Source organism: Hoplias malabaricus, chromosome 10 (genome assembly GCF_029633855.1).
Source record: "Hoplias malabaricus isolate fHopMal1 chromosome 10, fHopMal1.hap1, whole genome shotgun sequence".
In the NCBI taxonomy this organism is placed as follows: domain Eukaryota; kingdom Metazoa; phylum Chordata; class Actinopteri; order Characiformes; family Erythrinidae; genus Hoplias; species Hoplias malabaricus.
In genome coordinates, this window is record NC_089809.1 from 18,707,095 (window position 1) to 18,727,690 (window position 20,596).

General features: G+C 44.3%; 1 protein-coding gene across 2 annotated transcripts in view; it reads left to right on the forward strand.

Annotated features, from left to right (window-relative positions):
• The first annotated feature begins 9,445 nt into the window (after nucleotides 1-9,445).
• The window catches only part of nrp1a (neuropilin 1a), an 84,539-nt gene continuing 73,388 nt past the window's right edge, over nucleotides 9,446-20,596 (forward strand). For both annotated transcript variants that reach the window (XM_066682741.1, XM_066682742.1), the window contains exons 1-2: nucleotides 9,446-10,106; nucleotides 12,499-12,673. In XM_066682741.1, coding sequence (XP_066538838.1) covers nucleotides 10,037-10,106; nucleotides 12,499-12,673 — 245 coding nt within the window. In that variant the 5' untranslated portion in view covers nucleotides 9,446-10,036. The remainder of the gene's footprint in view (nucleotides 10,107-12,498; nucleotides 12,674-20,596) is intronic.

Genomic DNA, 20,596 nt, shown 5'->3' on the forward strand with positions numbered 1-20,596 from the left:
GGACATGGAGAGAGAATATTACTGTAGACGGTAACTTATTATTATTCAGTGTCTACTGCACAGCATCCAGCTTTGTAAACACACACACACACACACACACACAGACAGGAAAGCATGAATTAAATAAAATACCTCTTCTCAGTTTCATGCAAATGACCCCTTACTGCAAACTTTGCCCTGACACAACCCCCTCCCCTGACCACCACCCACCCCTCTGCAGTATCATTGCTGGCTTAAGTCCAACAGGAAAGAGATCTGACACCAATCTGAAACCTCAGCATACACACAAATACCCCCCACCCCCCCAAACACACACACACACACACACACACACACACACACACACCATAGGGGATCAAAGTCTCATCTTGCAGTGGCTGCCCACTGACCATATCTGTTAATCTTTATTATCACCGCAGATGCTTTAACAGCAGCTTTTCCTTTACTTAAAGGCAGAATTTAAAAGATTACTGAGATGCTTGACCTAAAGAAAAGTACTGCTCCTTTAGAGTTGAAGGTTTTTAAAAGTTTATGAGCAAAACAGGTTATGAATTGCTTTTAAAGACAGCATCTACAATGGTGGAGAAATACTGTTCTCTGGCGTACGTTCAGAAGCTCAGCGTCTTTTTTAAGGTGAAATGGTATGTTTAAGGGAAAATAATACAATTGTTGTTTGCATGTGACGGAAGATTGACTTTTCTGTAAATTACAATAAGTTTTGAATTACCACAGAAACTCATTGTTACTTGATTTGTTCAATTTTGAAGCACTTTCAGTCAGTGTTTACTTTCATGCAGTTAGTACTCTCCTGAATTTAAAGTCATACTACCCACCTATGGAGCAGCAATGGGGCAGTATCTTCCATTATCTATTGTCAAAATGCTGGATCAGTGCCGTGAGCAGAGAGAGAAAGCCTAGCATATCGGACAGAGACCTTTTTTTTTAAACAATTTACATAATCTGGAGCCCTGTAAACAAATTAGACTAGGTTCGAGCACACAGAGATGAGTTAGCAAACCGTGAGGAAACATCCTCTGAAGTTAAAAAAAAGTATTTTTGATTAAAATCAAGAACATTGCATGTGACCACTCAGTGAATTAATTCAATTTATTTTACATTAATACACTGTCCAAACATTAGTGGACACTCCTTCTGCCATTTTAAGGTGCACCCACTGCTGCCAAATGGGTTCCATTTCAAAGCCTTCATCAGTCACCCTCCAGACACTCAGGAGCAGCTGTATATGAGCCTCGGGTCATCACACTCAATACCAAACATCAGCTAGAGGAGTACAGAGACTTCTAGCATTAGGATGTGGAGCAGTGGAACTGTGTTCCACCACCCAATACATTCTGGATGAACTGGAGTGATGCTTTTGATCCAGTTCTAAATTTTCACCATCAGTACCAGAGTTTCCTAACACTCTTTGTTCTAAATACTATCAAATCCTCACAGCAATCGTCCAGCATCTATAGGGTAAAAGCCTTCTTAGAACAGTAGATGCTGTTACTGTAGCAGATGGGACACAAAGCTCACACGGTGGCACTGAAACAAAGCACTGAACAGCACGCCTTGAGGTGTGAGTGAGTGAATCATTGAAAAAGTGAGTGAATAAGTGAGTGAGAGAAGGAGGGAAGGAGGAATGAGTGATTGACTGAGAGAAGGAGGGAGGGATAGTGTGAAAGAGTGAGAAAAAGATTGAATGAATGAATAAGTAAGTAAAGGAGTGAGGGAGAGAGCAAGGGAGGGAATGAGAAAGTGAGTGAGAATGTGAGTGCCTTTTATCTATATCTTTGCCCTCTATAGGTTTTAACCTCTTTACACTGGGCTTATTGGTGGAGGAGAGCAGGCATCGCCACTTGTTGCAGTAATTCCTGCCTAAACAAAGCCTGGAGGAAGTGTGTGTGTGTGTGTTGGAGGGGCGGGTCCCACTGGTTTTTGATCTCTCGCTGGATTTCCTGATGCCAGTAAGACTCCTTTATGTTCAGAGAGAGAGTGAGGTGACTGCAGACTGCGTCTGCATCTCGGTTTCTCCCTCTCTGTCTGCGCTCCTCACTCTTTCTTGTTCTTTTCTTGCTTCTGTCAGATCAAAAAGCCAGTCCTCTCGTTTGCTCACTGCCTGCCTGTAGCCACCAGGGATGTTTCTCAAAGGCTGAAAAGCTCAGAAAGTATTCACAATAGTAAAAAAAAATGAATAAATATATAAATAAATAAAAACAGAAAGGCAGCCATCCCGGCAGATTAAGCAGACGCAGCTCTGTCTCAGCAACATTCTTAATCGACCTACATAAGACCACTTCTCTTGTGTTTTCTGAGGGCTCTGAAGTTTGCTCCAGATCTGTGTGAACTGCGTGTGAATGTGAGACCTCGCCACTGTAGCCCACTGCTTTATTATTAGCCTCCGGAGCATGGATCTGAATCACAGATACGCGGCTGAACCCCATACTGAGCCCTGAGCCCTGGCGCAGTCCGGTTACAACACAACACACACCCAATTAAAGCTCCGCAGAGTCCAGCCTCCCTCTGACCTACCAGAGTCACCTGCTCCAGCCCCAGAGTTTCACTGGCCTCTCCCACTCAGCGTCATGGTGATTTATAGGAGTCACACTTCGTAGCTGTGTAACAGTTTTAGATTTGTGATTCTTTGTTCCTCTCTCTCTCTCTCCCTCTCTCTCTCTCTCACTCTCTCTGCTCTTACAAGTCTCTATACATTTCTTTCATTTCTCTCAACAGTCTCTCTCTTTCTCTCTCTCTCTCTCTCTCTCTCACTCTCTTTGTCTCTTGCAGTTCTCTATATCCCGCTCTCTGTTTCTCTTTCTCTACAATTCTTGTTTTTAGTTCTACTTTTCTTGCTTTTTCCTGTTTCTTGTTCTTTTTTATCTCTTTCTTTCTGTTGTTTCTTTTCATTTTCTCTTGTAATTATTTAAATCTTTCTTTTGTTCACTTTTCCTTTTTCTCTCATTCTCTTTGTCTCTTTCTCTCTCTCATTCCTTCTCTGTCTCTATCCTGTTTCCCCTGTTTCTCTTTTTCTTACATTCTCTCTCTGTTTCTAGTTTTCTTGCTTTTATATTTCTGCCCCCCACTCTCTCTCTCTCTGTCTCCCTCTCTCTCTCATTCTCCCTCTCTCTCTCTCTCTCATTCTCCCTCTCTCTCTCTCTCTCTCTCTCTCTCTCTCTCTCTCTCTCTCTCTCTCTCTCTCTCTCTTCTCATTCTCCCTCTCTCTCTCTCTCTCTGAGCCCATACTGACTGGTTCATCATTAATTCACGACTCCTGGGCTGTGCCTCCCTCTCTCCTTCTCTCTCTCACTCTCTCTCGCTCTCTCTCTCTCTCTCTCTCTGGAGAAGCCCTCTATATCTGCTGCTGGGTTCTGGTTCTGCATATTTATACACACACCCGCTCTACTCCAGCACATGTCACTGCACAGCCTGTTTCTCTTTCTAATGAAGGCGTTCTCCACTTTCTGCCTCTTTCTGCTCCCCTCTGTCCCTCGCTCTCCCCCCCACACCATGCTGCTGTCTTATCTGTTTGAATTAGGGAAGCCCCTGAAAAACACTGCTGTTTGCTCTGGTGTCAGAAATGTGGCGGCGATATTCCAGCAGCTAACAGCGCTGAGCTAATTCTGCTCACACTTCTTCTCCTCACCTTCGCCACTGGCCTCTGATTTTCCTTTTTTTTTAGTCACTTCTCCACGTTGATCTGTCACCGGCCCAGAGGAGGGGAATATTCCTCTTAGATACTGGGGCTTTCTGTAGATTTATCAATGCACTAGAAGCAAAAGTAAGTCTTGATATGAAGCAGTAAGCCAGCAAGCGTGCTGGGGGTTTCACAGAGGCAATGAAATCAGGGGATTTACAGAATTACTGCAGAGAAGTCAGTGCAATAGATAAAAAAATCCCTCGTGTCAAATGAATAAATGTATTTTATTTATGTATTCATAAGATAGAAAGTGCAGCAGTGACCTGTTGTTTGTCAAATAGTGAACCCACCTCCATCGACAATTTTACACCTCGTATCTCCAGATACTGACCTTACTTTGTATTCTCAATCAGTTTAACCATTTCACAACCACGTTTAATCAACTAACCACTTTAATGCTGATGTAGTGTGGTTTAACATGTGTCTTAGATTGTTCTTTACCTTCAATGTTACACAAAAAAAAGGTTTTCTTTTTTTCATTGTTACACATGAATATTAATCATTTTAAGGTGTCTGCAAACTAATTAATACGCATGTAATTAAATGATATTTAAACCATTTAGATGCCTTTTATAAGTGTAGTTTTATTCTAAAGTGGTACCTAATTGCCATTTAATTTGAGTGGGGATACTGCATTGTTTCGGGGGAGGGGTGTCTGATCTGTAAAGGACTACTCGGATATGCATTCTACATATTATATTACAAATGTTATTACATTTAGGATTACTTGTGATTGTGTGTGTGTGTGTGTGTGTGTGTGAATCTAAAAGTAACAACATCACACATACTATTATTATTTGTAATTAACTAATGTAATTTTCCATAGCAAAGATGTTCTTGTGTCCTTGTTTCTTATAGGTCCCAGCTTAAAAATGCACCGAAACAAACCTCTCCAACCAGACAGTGAGTGTCTGACAGTGTTTTTAGGGCCCATAGATAGACAGGAGACAGAAGTGTTGCAGAGAATTATTCTGTTTTCCACAGATGCAGAAATAGCTTCTACACACTGTCTCAGTGTGAGCATGAAAGCGTAAAGGCTGCTTCTTAAAATGAAGCTGCGCTCCAGCCTCTTCCATTTCCTTCCTCTTTGCTTTCAAAATAGAGAAGCGAGGTTCCCAATCCCATTCCGGTTCCAGCTAATTAACCACCAAGCCGCAAAACATCAAAAATGATACATGTACAAATCTTTCCCTGTCTTTTATTATTAGTTGTCTCTTTGAAGCAAATTTGTATTTATTGGGTATATGACTCCATCTCGTCCAGGTTCGGAAACACACAGGCTGTCAGTGGGACTGTGACTGGGGAAGCAGCTCTTAAACCTGACTGGTGGTTTTAAAGCAGATTGAGAATTGAAGGTCCAGCAAAAGAGGATGGTTTTCTGTGACAGAAAAAGAACGCTTAAACCAGTGGCTGCCTCATTGCTTTATACTGTAAATCACTCTAAGATTTACCACATGATTAGAGAGGAGTCTATACCTTTATGGAAGCACAAAAGCCAAGCTTTGATGCATTGCCATTCTCCATGATGCTCCATAATGCCTGTCAGTCATGTATATTAGTGTTGTATGATGTCATTTAGACCAAAATGTGCGTGGACATTAAAGGCTCTCCACGGCAAATACTACTTTATTAGCAATAATGGTCCGAAATCTCAAAAATAAACATACCGTCTCCGTTCCGCCTCTGCAAATTAAACATGAGCTCAAGGCTGGCGTCCACCACCCTCTCATTTTGGAGGAGCTGGGAATATGACTTTTATTGAGCTGCTCTGGGTTTGTGGAGCATTGACAAAAAGGGATATACCAGCATGTGGTTGGTAAATAGGTAAATGGGATGTCTGTGGCAGCTCTGTGTTGAATGAGCGAACATCTGCCTTGCTTTTTGGGTGGTAACTTTGCGGAATGAAAGAAAAGGCGAATTAACAAAATCAACAGGGCGGCTCTCAGTGGCACGAAGCGCCTTTGTTCGCAGCTAATTATTCCACAGGAATGTATTAAAGATTACTCAGGATACGCAGGAACAAATCCTTTAAATGGGCCGCACATTGTTCCTGCACAATCACTGTCATTTCAGATATGGCTGCGGCAGACCTTGTGAAATTAACCAGTCCTATTGTTCCAGCTGCATACTACCCTCCAGAGACATCGCTCTACTTCCAGGCCCTGATGGAAAAGCCTATACCAACTCTCGCTCTCTCCTTCTTTAACATCCTATCTGCACAACGAGTGTAATTACCAATACAGATTGGTCATAAACGGATGGGTTCCTTTGTTCAGGAAACATTTCATTACTGGGTTGTGATGGAGATGGTTAAATTGAAGTGCTCTTCCCAATCACATCAAACTAAACGTGTGGGTTGGGGTGGGCTCTTCGTTTGCGAAAATTCTGAGTTTTATCTCCATTCTAATTTGAGCCCTTCTGATTCATTGGGTCACGTTTTTGAAATCACCACCAACCCTACCCCCTTCACCTCTACTGAAGTGTAGTTTTCACTCTCAGAGAAACATCTGCCCAGCTGCTTGTCAATTGAAAACAGGCCATTACAAAAGCATGACAACAGAGGCAGATCTGATCATCATCTCTTTTGAGTTCTACAGACAAGTCCCTGATGAGCGCAAGCTGACTGCTGACTGCAGCTTTTGTATTTTCTCTGCGCAGAAACACAAAGGTCAGCGATGTGGACTGGCCACATGTGGAGACAGTAACAGATAAGCCAAGAGCTCAGATACCCCAGTGAAACATCGACCGCAAACCAGAAACAAGCCCCCGATAAGAACTTTCTCTTAGAAATGAACACCACAAGCCATTCCCTCATTCACTTTCACATTTAAGACATATTTGTTTCATCAGATGAATGAATGAATGAATGAATGAATGAATGAATGAATGAATGAATGAATGAATGAATGAATGAATGAATGGATGGATGGATGGATGAAATGTATTGGGGGGGATGTGATGAGTTGTAGGGCGGCACGGTGGCGCAGCTCCAGGGACCTGGAGGTTGTGTGTTCAAGTCCCACTCCGGGTGACTGTCTGTGAGGAGTTTGGTGTGTTCTCCCTGTGTCTGCGTGGGTTTTCTCCGGGTGCTCCAGTTTCCTCCCACAGTCCAAAAACACACATTGCTAGGTGGATTGGCGACTCAAAAAGTATCCTTATGTGTGTGTGTGTCACCCTGTGAAGGACTGGCACCCCCTCCAGGGTGTGTGCCTTGTGACCAGCTCCGGACCCACCGCGACCCTGAACTGGATAAGTGGTTACAGACAATGAATGAATGATGAGCTGTGAGTGTAAAACTGTGGTTGTTACTTTTGTCTCTGACTTGTGAAATCTTGAGGTAAACATATTTTATATACAGGCTGCGTATTTCATATATGTCTTTATTGGAAATCGAATCGATTGCTGCATAAAACTCAGCCCTGTGTGCCCTGACTGACCCTGCCTGTCCACTCAAGTAGAACTCCACCTGCGGGAGGGACCCTTTTTCTCTCTCCCACACACACACACACACACACATTCACTCACGGCCTATCTCTGTCACTCTCTCTCAAATACAAAAAAAAAAACAGATTCCTCTCTTTTTTTCTCCACTTTTCCTTTCTATCCTTTCTTTCATTCTCTCTCTGTCTCTCTGTTTAAGGAAACTAAAACATAAACCTACAAGACAGAAAAGCATACATCTAACCTGACAAGAGAGGTAATAAATGCAGGTGATGTCAGCCCCTCACTCTGCTGTCTGGACTGATACACCGTCCACATGGATTCGTCAGCCTCAGTTCATTGCTCTGCAGACAGCTAGCAAATGCAGGTCTGAATACTGACCAGTGCCACATTATCCCCACTTCTCTCCAGTCTACTGAGCAGCTGCAACACTCATACACTTAATACAGCATCATTACCACAAGCGTATGCCTTTTGTTATTAGTGACATTATTTTTTATTGTTGTTATTATAACTCGCTCAGCTCGTTTGAGCGTACAATAACACTTCTGTATGACTGCAGAGCTGTAGAGTCATTTCAGAAGCGCAACAGACGGGCGCCCGTTTTTTTCCCATCCCTGGTCACTCAAGCCACGCCCCCGTCCGCTCCCATTGGCTGGTCTTATCTCTCTTCGCCAGTTACTATTTGCTAGTCAAAATTCCACCCAGTGGGCGGAGTGATTGTGAATATAGGCTACAAACCAATCCTAACACAGGAGGTGGAGTTATGACTAGCCTATCGCAGCAGTGGTGGGCGTGGCTTTTTGACATACAGGTGGGGCGAGACAGCCTAGCTACAGACAACAGATGTGAAGCTTATTCTCACAAGTCACTTGTAGCGAGAACTTGAGTGTAATAATAAAAATAATAATATAAATAATAATAATAATAATAATAATAATAATAATAATAATAATAATAATAAATTATCAGTGGGTTGACACCAATTAGCAGTGAACTGAGCTCTCTCTCTCTCTCTCTCTCTCTCTCTCTCTCACTGGGCTGGGACCCTCCACTGATGGATGTGTATGAAGTTAATAAAGACTGAGCGCTCGTGGGAAGACACACACCTGGCAGTGGTCAGTCTGGCGCTGGAGGAGCGCGCTACTCAGCTGCACGCGGAGCGGATTCGGATTATACAGATTTCATCACAACCTCCTCCTCCTCCTCCTCTCTGGATTTATACTGGCTCCAGAAGGCAAGTGTGGACTGTGTATTGGCACCTTGTGCGAGATCTGACAGGGGCGGTGAGTGCTGGTGGAGGCTGGTGCTTATGTTCTCGGTCAGTTTAAGTGAGGGAGTGAAAGCAGAGGGAGAGCCTATAGAGAGAGGGCACAGAAGCGCGCGCGAGGGTCTGGGATCAACACGAATAGGTGAATTCCAGTTTGAGCGCTTTCCTTCCGTGAGACAGAACGCGGAGGGAAGTTCGGGGGAAAAATAAATAGTGACCAGACATTGTAGTTAGTCTATACAACGGTCTGACACATGACTCTGACTCGAGGAAGAGCGCGCGCCTGTCAAAACGACTCAACGCAAAAGCAAAGAGCACGCGTTTGAGAATACGAAGGACCTGCTGCACAGTGAACGCAGGAATAGCCTCGTCTTGTTATATTCAACACCGGCGTCTAACTGCACACAGAGAGTAGGCTTCTGTCGGTCATTAAAGCCGCGTGTACTGCAGACTTCCGAACGATACAGTTTTCGCGGGTCCTCGGCAGCGCGCGCTCGGCTCGGCTCGGCTCCGGAGAAGCGGTTCAGATGTGTCACTGGGTCAGTGTGTCCAGGGGGGAAATGATAGAGGGATAGGATGAGAAAGAGAGAAGATGACAGTAGGGAAATACTGTAACAATGAGAGAGAGAGAGAGAGAGAGAGAGAGAGAGAAGGAAAAAGAAGCGAAGAAAGGGACAGCGAGAGACGAGGGAACCATATCGAGAAAAAAAAATACAAAACGAAGAGGGAGAGAGAGACGTAGACTAGACAGGAAAGAGTAAGTGTAAGAGTAAGGTGCGCGAGAGAGAATCAGAGGGAATGGAGTGAAACTGGAAGGAGAGAGAGAGAGAGAGAGAGAGAGAGAGAGAGAGAGAGAGAGAGAGAGAGAGAGAGAGAAGAGAGGAGGGTCTAGGTTAGTGGAGGCTGTGTCAGGGAGTGTTGTAGTGTTGTTTGGGGGGAGTGTCAGTCTCTCTCTCTCTCTCTCTCTCTCTCTCTCTCTCTGTTTAAGTCTGTGGTGCTCTGTGCTGGGTTTTCACTCCATGTCTCTGTGTGTGTCAGCAGCAGAAGCAGCAGCTCGCTCCTCTGTCACACTGCGAGTATTAAACAGCGCTCACACACATACACTCCAGCCGGAGCGCGCTGGAGCTACATCTCTCTCTCACACACCAACATAATAACACACTGGGTTTTCTGTGGAGGATTAAACGAGGAAGGACGGACACTTACTCTCTATTTGTGTGTGTGTGTACATGTGTGTGTTCTCTCCTTATCAGGCTGTGTGTAAGTGTGGATGGTGCGGGTGTAAGGGACATGGCAGCCCCGCAGCTGGAGAGAGGAGCTCGGCTGGACGCAGCGAGGGCAGAGAGGAGCTGAACGGCAGCATGAGACAGAAATGAGAGAAACCTGAAGCACACACTCTCGCTGCCCTCATACACACACCGCCCCTGTGGAAAGGGTGGATTTTATTTTTATATCTCAATTTTTTTACGCTTTTTCTTTTGTTTCATCCAAAGACGCGGCTCCAGTGAAGAGGAATAATAATAATCCCCTGAGGATTTTATTGGGTTTTTGGGTGTGTTTTTTTTGGTTTTTCGGTTTTGGGACGGCGTTGTTGGGGACAGTTTGGAGTGACCATATCCAAACCAAGGATGCGTTGTTGTGGATTAGCGCTGGTGCTCTTACCGGGAGTCTTGGTGATTGTGAGGGCTTTCAAAACAGGTAAGTTTTTTTTTTGTTTTTGTTTTTTTATGTGTCTGTAAACAATTCAGTTATAAGCACAGTTAATGAGTATGGTGTGGTATTTTAGCCCCCACACATTTGACTACTCCGAGATCAACTAATGATCAAAGAAAAGTGTATTTTCTGTGGTGGCCTATCATGGCTGTTGAAGCTGAAGTTTTCCTCACAGTCTCTTATTCGGATTTCCCGATCCACCTTAAATGGCATTGGCTGGAATCAAACTGCTGCGTTTTTAAGGCGGGACGGCACATTCGAAAAAGAATAAGCCTCATAACTCCAGCCTCATGATTCTGAAGGCTGATGTCCGGGTTAAAGCTCGCGCCCCGGGACACCTGCTCGACCGGACAGGCCTACTGACCGCGGGCAGGTTTCAGATGAGATACACTGTGTGACATTGTAGTGTAGAGGCGTACGAATTTAGGCTAACATATTCATTAGCCCAGTTCTTACCACGTGCTTCAAACTGTTTGAAAAGGGGAACTCCCTCTCATTCACATAAAGCCATGGCGTGTTTAGTCAATATCCCACAAAGCAAAAAGTTCTACGTCAGTGCTTTAATTTTGTAGATTAAACGTCGCTTGATATCCACTTTTCCCTTATTTACATTAGAGTATCTGACCGTGTGAAGTAGGCACACGTTTCTGCCAACTGTAGCCTGGTCTTCGGATGAGCTAAAATCGTTGCCATTAAGTCCCTTGACTTTTATATTTTACGTTCTGTAGAAGTGAATCAGGACAAAAGTGACTTTTTACCAAAGAAGTGTTTTACCAAACCTCTTAAATGTCTGCATTCTATAAAACGCATTTCTAAGGTTCTTTAGATAAGGCAGTGGTTTAATTAGAACCATCTATTCTATATTCATTTGCGTAATGAAATAGTTCCTCACATCGGCTGCGAATTGTTGTATAGTTGAAGTTAAGTATATGGCTGTCTGTAGGCTAACACCTTTTCGAAAATCGTCCTAGCACCAAAAAGTCTAATATTGTTATTATATTGGAACAATTTGGTACTATAAAACCCATTTCTAAAAAGGGTCAATTGGCAAACAGAGAGTCCAGTATCGCGGCACCAACCCTAACTCTAACCTTAACAGTAGGAATCCCGCGAACCCCAAAACATACCCCAGTCCCAACCCTACATTATACGGTTAGTTTTAGTAGCAGCGTGTGCATTTCACGCTTTAATGGAATTAAAAACAACACTGACACGTTGGTCTAAGTTGGCAAACGTGTGCATTACACGCTTTAGTTGGAATAATGGGTAGCCTATAAAGCCATATACAACTCATTCTCCATCAGTCAGAAGAGTCTTTACGCTTACAGTTCTGTATCGGACCCACGGTTATAAAGGGCCACTGCCTTTATTAAAAAAAAAACTCTTGGAGAACTATTTGCAAAGAGTGTAGCTTACATGATAGCCAAGATCGTTTTTACCATGATGTGGAAAACATGAATAACGATACGAAGTCCACTTAGGATGTCATGTGCACTGTTGAATATTTGGTGTTATTAATATTAATACAGTACATTTTATTAAGTATTTAATTCTGAGATTATAATGCTGGGCTACGTGCTTTTAGAAAGGGCTGAGAGGAGCCAACAGACTTTCTATGTACTTAATGAAGATTGAATAAAAGTTATTTTTTGTTTGTTTCTTTGTTTTTCCATTTCATTTATCGCTTCCACATGAATACAATAAATTTAAATATGTCTAAATGAACGTTAATAACGTAAAGGAAACTCCAGGTGTTGGTGTGTTCTGTACAGTTCACGTGGAAACATTGTGCCCATTAAGAAATTTCACAACAAAGTTATGGGTTTTGTGGCTTTGTTGAGTCTTGGTGGTGTCGGAAATTCGTTTATTTATACTATTTATTATTATTGTTGTTGTTGTTGTTGTTTTACTCCTAATAGTTAACAAATGAAATGGGTTTCTAAATATATATATATATATTTTTTTTTTTTTTCATCAACTGTTCATGAATAAATAGATATAAAATAATAAATATTTGGTGGTTAAATATGCTGTCGCTGTCAGGAGAAAAGCCTCATATCTCCAGATTTTTTTTTTCATATCTTATCACTGGAAAATACCAGTTGCCATGTGTAATATGTCTAGATTTCGTGATAAATGGACCGAAACAAAGGTCCAGAATGACTTGGAATAAGATAACAGCGGCATTGAATTCAGTTCGTACTCTGCTTTTAGAAAGAAAAAAAAAGTTTTCCATTCCTTGTAAAGTCACACTTCTGGAGATACGAGCTTTTTTCTCCTGTTTTTCCGACAGTGAATTGTATTTTTCCCCATAATCCCTTCTCATCATCTCCACGTGCTCCCTGTGTGTTTGTGTTTGTGACTCTCGCGTGTCCAGATAAATGTGGCGAAAGCATCCGGATCGCGAGCGCGAACTACCTGACCTCCCCCGGCTATCCCACCTCGTACTCGCCGTCTCAGAGATGTGTGTGGGTGATCACGGCGCCCGGAACCCACCAGCGGATCCTCATCAACTTCAACCCGCACTTCGACCTGGAGGACCGCGAGTGCAAGTGAGTTTCCCGCGTACACCAGCGCCACCTAGCGGCCCTGGGAGGAACACCCGCTTTCACTGCCGTGTTGCATGCTGTTTGGCTCCAAATATAAATGTGGGTACTTCTCCGGTTGTGCTGGATAATGCTGTGCAGAAATGGTCAAATGAGAGACTGGAGAAAAAAAATGTATATAGAGAGGGAGAAATATTTAACCACAATTAGCAGTAACTGTGCATTGCTGGAGAGGACACAAGGTTATTTCCATGTAGTCAATGAACAGACGTCAGTGTAGGCCATGAGACCAGTAGTGGAAATAGTGCTTGAATAGAGGGGTTTGAAGCTACAATATGTCCTATTGAAAGCTGATTTATGGGATGGCATGGCAGCGATTGAAGGGTTGACCTGTTGGGATTATCTCAACACTGTATGTAATGTGAGTTGGTGCATCTCTCTCTCTCTCTCTCTCTCTCTCTCTCTCTCCCTCTCCTCTGCCGGAGGGTCTGGAGAGTGTTGTTGGTGGACTGTCGCCGTGTGCTTGTCTCTGTTACACTATCCTCTCCACCCAGATACTCTTCTGCCCCTGGCCCTTTTGTGTTCACAGAAAGTCTCGTATTAGTGACTCCGTTTATCAGGATCTTTACCTCTTTACAGCCCTGTAAACCTACAGAGATTTACAGCTTCAGATGACCCAGTGCTGTCTGCACAAAAGGGGTCCGTTTCTACTGGAGGCTCAGGTTTCGCTTCCACAGAGACTAACCCGACCCCCCCCCCTCCCAACAACACCCCTCCACACCACCAACACACACACATACACACACCCAGACACACACAGTCTGTAAATGGGAGCTACTCATATATAGATTGGGCTGTGGATGGACACATGGTGAGGACACAGTGCTTGGCCCCTAATGAAATTAAAGGAATGAGTTTTCTCTGTTTAAAAATGCTGCATAAAAGAATCAGTGCCCGAGGCAGTATGCTGAAAAATACATTCCCTCACCTCATTTTTGGGGAAGTGAGGCATCATTCTGCAGTTTAACGCGATGCCTGGAGCCATTTCAAGCAGTTTATAGGAAAGCATCCCAACTATGGGTGTCTTGCACTTTTCCTGATTTCACCCAATTCCATACTTTCCTAGGTCCCAGTCTGAAATGGCAGTGCACTATTTTGTTTATTGCTCCTTTATTTGTCAGCGGATATTGTAGATATTGCTTTACATGCCCCGTTGCCAAGGGCCCTTATTATGCTTGGAGGGAGGCCAGTGTGCAATTTACCCGTTTGAGCGGTCACGCTTTGTAAACCGCAGAATTAAAGGATATTCTAACAGCTAACCTGAAAAGACGTCTGTGAAATCTAATCAGTTCACCGCAGCCCCTAAAACTGGCCCGGACTTTGGGTTTGAGCGAAGAAGAGGAGAACCTGAACCCCTCGGGCACCTTCCAGCGTCCTCAAACAATCAGCGGCCTACGTTCCTTTATCAAGGCGAGACTCAAATCGAATTGGTTTTCGGTTTCCGCTAAAGCCGTAGTTGGTTGTAGCTGCGGAGGACTGACAGGGGTTTTGAATTGCTCTGTTTCTCTCTCTCTGTCTCTCTCTCTTTGTGATCATTGCAAACTTCAGAGAGGCCCAGACGGAGATACATGTTTTCGGTTAATTCGATTTGGAGTGGAGATGGACATCTGTTTGGAGGGTCTGGTGTCTGCAAGATTAGAGAGTGTTTTCTTGACTCTTGCAGGACTTCCATTAAGAGCCTTTGCATGATGGAAACTGTTGATGTCCGAAATGGCCTCCTTATCAGATGGTGGCTACAGAGGCCGCTTCGGTGAGTCGCTGGCAATCTAATTAGCGGCAAATGGAACACACATGTTCTCTGTGTTCCTGACATGTCCGTTATCAACAAAGCAAACAAGAAGCAGCTAGTGAAGAGAAAAAAAATAGCAGCCCCAGCTTTTTGACCGCAATGTGCATGGTGATGTGTTCAGTAGGAAATGTGACACTGAGAGAGACGGAAGAGGTGAAAGCAGAAGGAGCATGAACTCCACGACTAGATAAGGCCCTAAGTGGCTCTCAAGGATGGGCCCTTCTTGCTCATGTTTGCATTTCTCGTCTTTTCTAAGGACTTTCCGGTTGCACGCCCATGAATTCAGAGGAGAAACCCGACCCTTTCAAGACAAATATTTGAACTAGAGTCCTTCTACCAGAGCGTGCAGGTTTCTTCTTGGAGCTCTACATGTTCAACTCTCTCTCATCTGAGTCTTGTCAAGCTCTCTGTGCTACACTCTTCTGCTATAGGTTGCTAAAACCCAAACTTTGTTTTCCCCCAGAAGGGCCTAGTTGAAATGCAAACGGCAGAGCAGCGCTTGCCTGAGCGTTCAGAGGATCTGGGAGACAGCTTTGCTGCTTCTGTCAGACCGAGGCGTTCGGTGTTGGACTCAGAAATACCTCTTGGCACACGCAGCGCGTCTCTTAAAGCTGGCGGAGTTTCTCCGAAGGCTCGGTGCTTGGCGCGCGACACGTTTGTAGTTCCTTTTTTTTTGTTGTTGTTCTTTCTTGCATATGCTGTGTCAAAAGCAGCATTCTGCAAGATAGGAGATCCCCCTGACAGCGTCATGAATCATTGATACCTTCAGATTTGCTGACCAAACACGAACAACCAAAACAACACATTCTTTGCAGAATCGCTTAGATTTTTGCCTTTTACAGGAACATGATACTGGGCTTTAAGCTAATCTCTGAGTAGCTGGAACTATAGCATATAGTCAGTTACTATGGAAAAGAAAGAAGATAAATCGATGTTCCTATGGTTTAACCCCTTCAAATCCCAAGATTATTACATACTAAAACTGCTGTCAGGGCTTTTTTTACAGTGTATTTTCCCATGTGATTTCAATGAGATTCACAGCAACAGGGCAAAGGCATTTCACCACTGCTGTGATACCTCTGATGCACTCTGTTCTGTCTCTGCTATGTCTGAGTCAACATGGAGACAGCGCTGATAGTTGCAGATTAAACAACTTTTTGGTACGAATTACAAAATACAACACAAGCAATAGTTGCTAGAAAAACTCATCTCTCAGAACTCCTTATTTACACCGCTGCTATGACAATCAAGTATGACTCTGTATGACTCTATATGAACTGCTGAACCAAAATGGAGGACGGTGTACAGTACTGATTTCTGACCCCAGTTGCAGCCACGCCCATTTCTGGGGCTTAAGTCTTATTTTTCAGTAACTACAGAGAATGTAAGTGGAATATTTTGTATTTATTTATTTAAAGTTACACTCATATAGCGCCTATCTAGAAGCACAAGGATGCTTTACTCAAAATCAACACTCAACATTCAATTCACACACACACTGGTGAGAAGCAGTAGCCAAACGCGCACAGCGTATTCTCAACCAGGAACGACCGTCCACCTGGAGGACTGTATCGGGCACTAGGGTTTCACCCAGGACAGAGCGCCTTCCCGCCAGATCTTCCCACTCACACATCTCTTTAACAAACATGTTTTTTTTATGGAACAGAAGTCTTTCTTCATTGGCCTCACTCAAATAACCCCTTGTAGCACCTTCATTTTTGAGAGTTTAGGAGAAGAAACGTCTGAACTTTCAGTGGAAATCAATATAAAACGATGTTGGAGCATTTCTATTGGACCATTCAATATGAACTTTTCACACAAGGTGAAGGAAAGCTGCTGATAATAGAACAGCCTTGTGTTGATGTCTCATCAATATTTCTTAAGCACTGGAAAGCTATTCTCTGTGCTAATCATCTAAATGATCAAGCTGCAGCAAACAGGAAGTAGGCTGAAACAAGGCCAAACTAGCCTGGGGTTGAAGTAACTTAGGGGACACATTGGAGAAAGGAGGAATGAGGTGAAAGTTCTACTCCTCGGAGCTTGATCCACATGCTTGCTTACTTTCTGGCTTGAACACAGGGTTGTTTGACTGCCAACAGAGCCTTGAGTTGTGTCTGTGTGTGGGAGAGAGTGTCGTTTCAGGGGCAGTGATATTCAGGGAATGCGTGGTTAAGAAAAGCCCATTGTGGGCCTGGGAGAAGTCATTAAACGCCGCTGGGTCTCTCAGTGTTTCACAAGTGTTTGAGCCCCCTGTGGTTCAGCAGAAACCCAGATCCTCCGAGTGCAGGCGCTCCCCTGTCCCGGAGTCTCGGCCTGTTCGCCGTCCCGCCGAGCAGCACACACCCCGCTGGCAAAGCAAACACACTGCTTTAGCCTAGTGTACAATGCACATCCTGTTGCTGTGGAGTGTGGTGGAGGAGCGGAGGCTCGAGGTGCAGCTGGTTAGCGGAGGAACCGATCTCACTGCATCCCGGCTTTGATTTACACAAGGCCTGTTCAATGCAGAATGAGGTTTGGGCCACAGGTTGCTGTTTCATTCAGCAGTGGAGTAAAGACGTCCTGCTGTGGATTTGAATCAGCAGTAAAGGGAGTATTTGAGGGTATTGTTTTTATGCATGAGTGTGTATGTGTGTGTCTGTGTGTGTTCCCCAACATTCTCAGGAGAAAAACAAAAGTGATTCATTCTAAACTATTATACAAAGCTTTGAAAAAAACTAAAAAAGGAGAGTCACCCATGTAGGATGCATGTGCACTGTTTGTGCAAGCTCCTGCAGGGCAGTGGGGGCTTTAGGGAGCCTCAGACCCCCACTGAGTGGCACCATGTCTGGGCTGTGAAGTGTCATAAACCCCCTGGACCTACTGGACCACCCTTTGAACAAGTACAACAAAATAGAAATGCAATACCATACTGAGATCATGTTACATATCACAATTGTTGCATGCTTTGCAGTATATTATCATGTGTGTGCATCTCGGAGTACAACAAAAAGGACACTGATTGGCCTAATGGTGGCGCTATAGCGAATCAAAACACGTTTAGGTCCATATCTCCTACACCGTGATTCCTTGGGTCCTGACAAATCAGAAATTGATTAGTCAAATTTTAACTCCGCCTAGTTTAATATCGCACTAATTTGCATAATTTGCAAAACCTACTTTTGCAAACTACTCCGGGGATTTTTGGTCAATTCTCTTGTTTTGTTTTGTTTTTGTACCCCTTTAAGTAGCATCTAACACCATGGTAGCAATATATTCCTACAATAAAATGAAGCTCAGCACTATCCATAGACTTGGTAGAGGACTGTGTATTAAAGGTTATATCAGTTTTGTCAAAAGCCAACCTCGTGATAATGATTAACAAACACTATATCATGCAGCCTCTAGTTTCCCCTCCAATGCCCTTCAGCAACCTCAACAAGCACGGAGAAAAGCCAGAGAGCACGCTCGTACATCAGCCGTTGTCATGGAGGGTGGAAATAAAGCAGAGAGGAATGCAGCGCACCTCTTTCATCTGGCGCTGACAGGGGCCTTTTAAAAACGGGGAATGCTCTGACCTCGGGGCCCGCGGAGGAGGACTGAGCTGACACAGATTGTTCCCGATACTTATAGCCCCCTGTTAACGAACATAAGCTCCATGTCTGCTTGTGCGAAAGTGTCAGAGAAGAGCTTGGCAGGCGGGGAGATCAAACACGGCGACTGTGACAGAGCCAGGCTATTCCGGAGCGGCCGGCCTGGCAGGGCCGGGGGAGCTGCTTCTGTCCAGTTCAGCTCGGCTCAAACAGGTGCAGCGGCTCAACGCAGCCTCTTCCAGAAGTGCCAGAGCTGTTTGTCCCGATAACAGGCAGCGTGCGGCGTGAAGCTGAAGTGTTGGGCAGCTTAAATTCGATTGTGCGGGACCGAAGCAGCCCATTACGTCGTGGCCGTTTGGCAGAGCTCTGGGCAATTTGGAGTGTTTGGAGGCTGTTTATTTCTCTCCATTGCTCCCAAATCAGATTTATGCTGTGTGTCTCAGTGAATTCTGGCCGCAGTGTTTCGCAACACATATGCATGCACACACACACACACACACACACACACACACACACACACACACACAGAAAGAGAAAGGGAGAGAGAGAGCTGAGCAGGGAAAGTCCCCAAACTAGACCTGCACACAGTGTAGTTTTGTGGGGAAGTCATGTGCTCTGTTAAAGTGAAAAGGGCAAATACAGTCTCTCTCTCTCTCTCTCTCTCTCTCTCTCTCTCTCTCTCTCTCTCTCTCTCTCTCTCTCTCTCTCTCTCTCTGATTCCTGCAATTAATAGTAGTAGAGGTGGCACAGATTCAGTATCAGATACTGGTATCAAACTGGTCTCAGCAGAAAATGCTAGCCCGGATAACTGAGAGAAGAAAACAATCCAGTCTAATCCTATAACAAATCTGTCCTGAAATAGCACACACACACTGCGTGATGACATATTGTTGGCAGTGTATTTCTGCCTGTGGCGTAGCAGTGTGTTAGTAGTTCAGTGTGAAAGCCTAGTCCTGGATACTCAAGACTCATGAAGCTATCCAGTGTATATTAGGTGTATATTTAAGATTATTCATAATCATGATCAAATAATCCACCTGGGCCCTGATGAAATGTAAGATGTGGTGTGTTAAATCAAATCACCTCTGCTTCTCTCTCTTTCTCTCTCTCTCTCTCTCTCTCTCTCTAGCTCTCTCTCTCTAGCTCTCTCTCCCATCTCACCTTCAAGTGTGACACTGAGTCAGAGGTTCTAAAGTCATTTGGTTAATGAGAGGGATTAAAGTGCACTGTACGTGTGTGTGTGGGGTGTGGGTGTGTGTGTGTGTGTATTCGGGGATGTAGCTACTGGTGAAGTGCTTCACCTTGGCCATGTGTTGGAAGGACAGGCTGATTGAAAAGCTAGCTCTGTCTGCGACATCTGCCGTCCACCCTGCTGCTCTGTCACTGGATTGATTCATGCCTTCTCTCTCTCTCTCTCTCTCTCTCTCTCTCTCTCTCTCTCTCGCTCTCGCTCTCGCTCTGCCACTTCACTGCTCAGCATGTGCGGATCTACGAGCCGGAGAAGAGGAAGGAAGAATAGAGGGGATGAGTGGGTGGGGTGTGGATAAGGAAGAGTGGAAAGTGTTAGACACAGAATATTTGAGGAATATGTGGAGGGGCCCCAAAACCGACAAATAATTCAGGAAATAAAAAAAACCTCTACAGGAGCGAGTGATGGAGGAGGCGGATTAGAGCAAAGGCAGAAAGAACAGGAAAAGGAGTGGAGAATCAGAGAGGTGGGGATTTGAAGGGGATGAAGGAGTTGAACAGGGGGATGCTGATGAATTTAGGAGGCTGGAACTCCTCGCGGACAGAACAAGCTGCTCAATGTAGCCCTGTCCCGTCCTGGGTTTAAAGCCCAGCTGAGAGATTCCTGTTGCTCATTTGAGTTCCGATCCTTCTCAGTGTCCTTAGAATGAGCTTTACGGAATGACATGATGAAAGAACAACAAGCTAATCTCCTGACTTCAGTCTGGATCTGTAGGTTCAGGATTAGCTCTTCACCGGACCCTCCTTCCCTCTCTTTCCTGCGTTCATTGATGTTAAAGCTGTAATTTAATTCCACATTCTGTTCCAGAAGCCGTGCCCAAAAGCCAAGCCCAAAAGCTCATCTGGAAATGAAATGGAGCCTTATTAGCAACAGGTTTTAATATTCCAGTCAGCTTCCAGCACACGCTTTCAGACAGCGAGCTGGGTATATGTATATATACTTTATTTTACGTTCTGCAGTTAGCTCTCTCCTGAATTTGGAGTGTGTTCCACCTTAAGTAGTCTGTCACAGCACAAATAAGACAATGTTACCCACCTTCACTCTTAAAAATAAAGGTGCAAAAAGGTTCTTTGAGCGATGCCATAGTAGAACCACTTCTGGTTCCGTCAAGAACCATTTTTACGAATGTGTTTAAATGATTAAAGGACCTTAAGATCGAAAGAGTGGTTTTTAAACCTTTCCAAAGTTCTTCACCCTCACGCATCTCTTAAACAAACCTGGTTCTTTATGGAACTAAAGGTGGTTCTTCTACAGCATTTGCT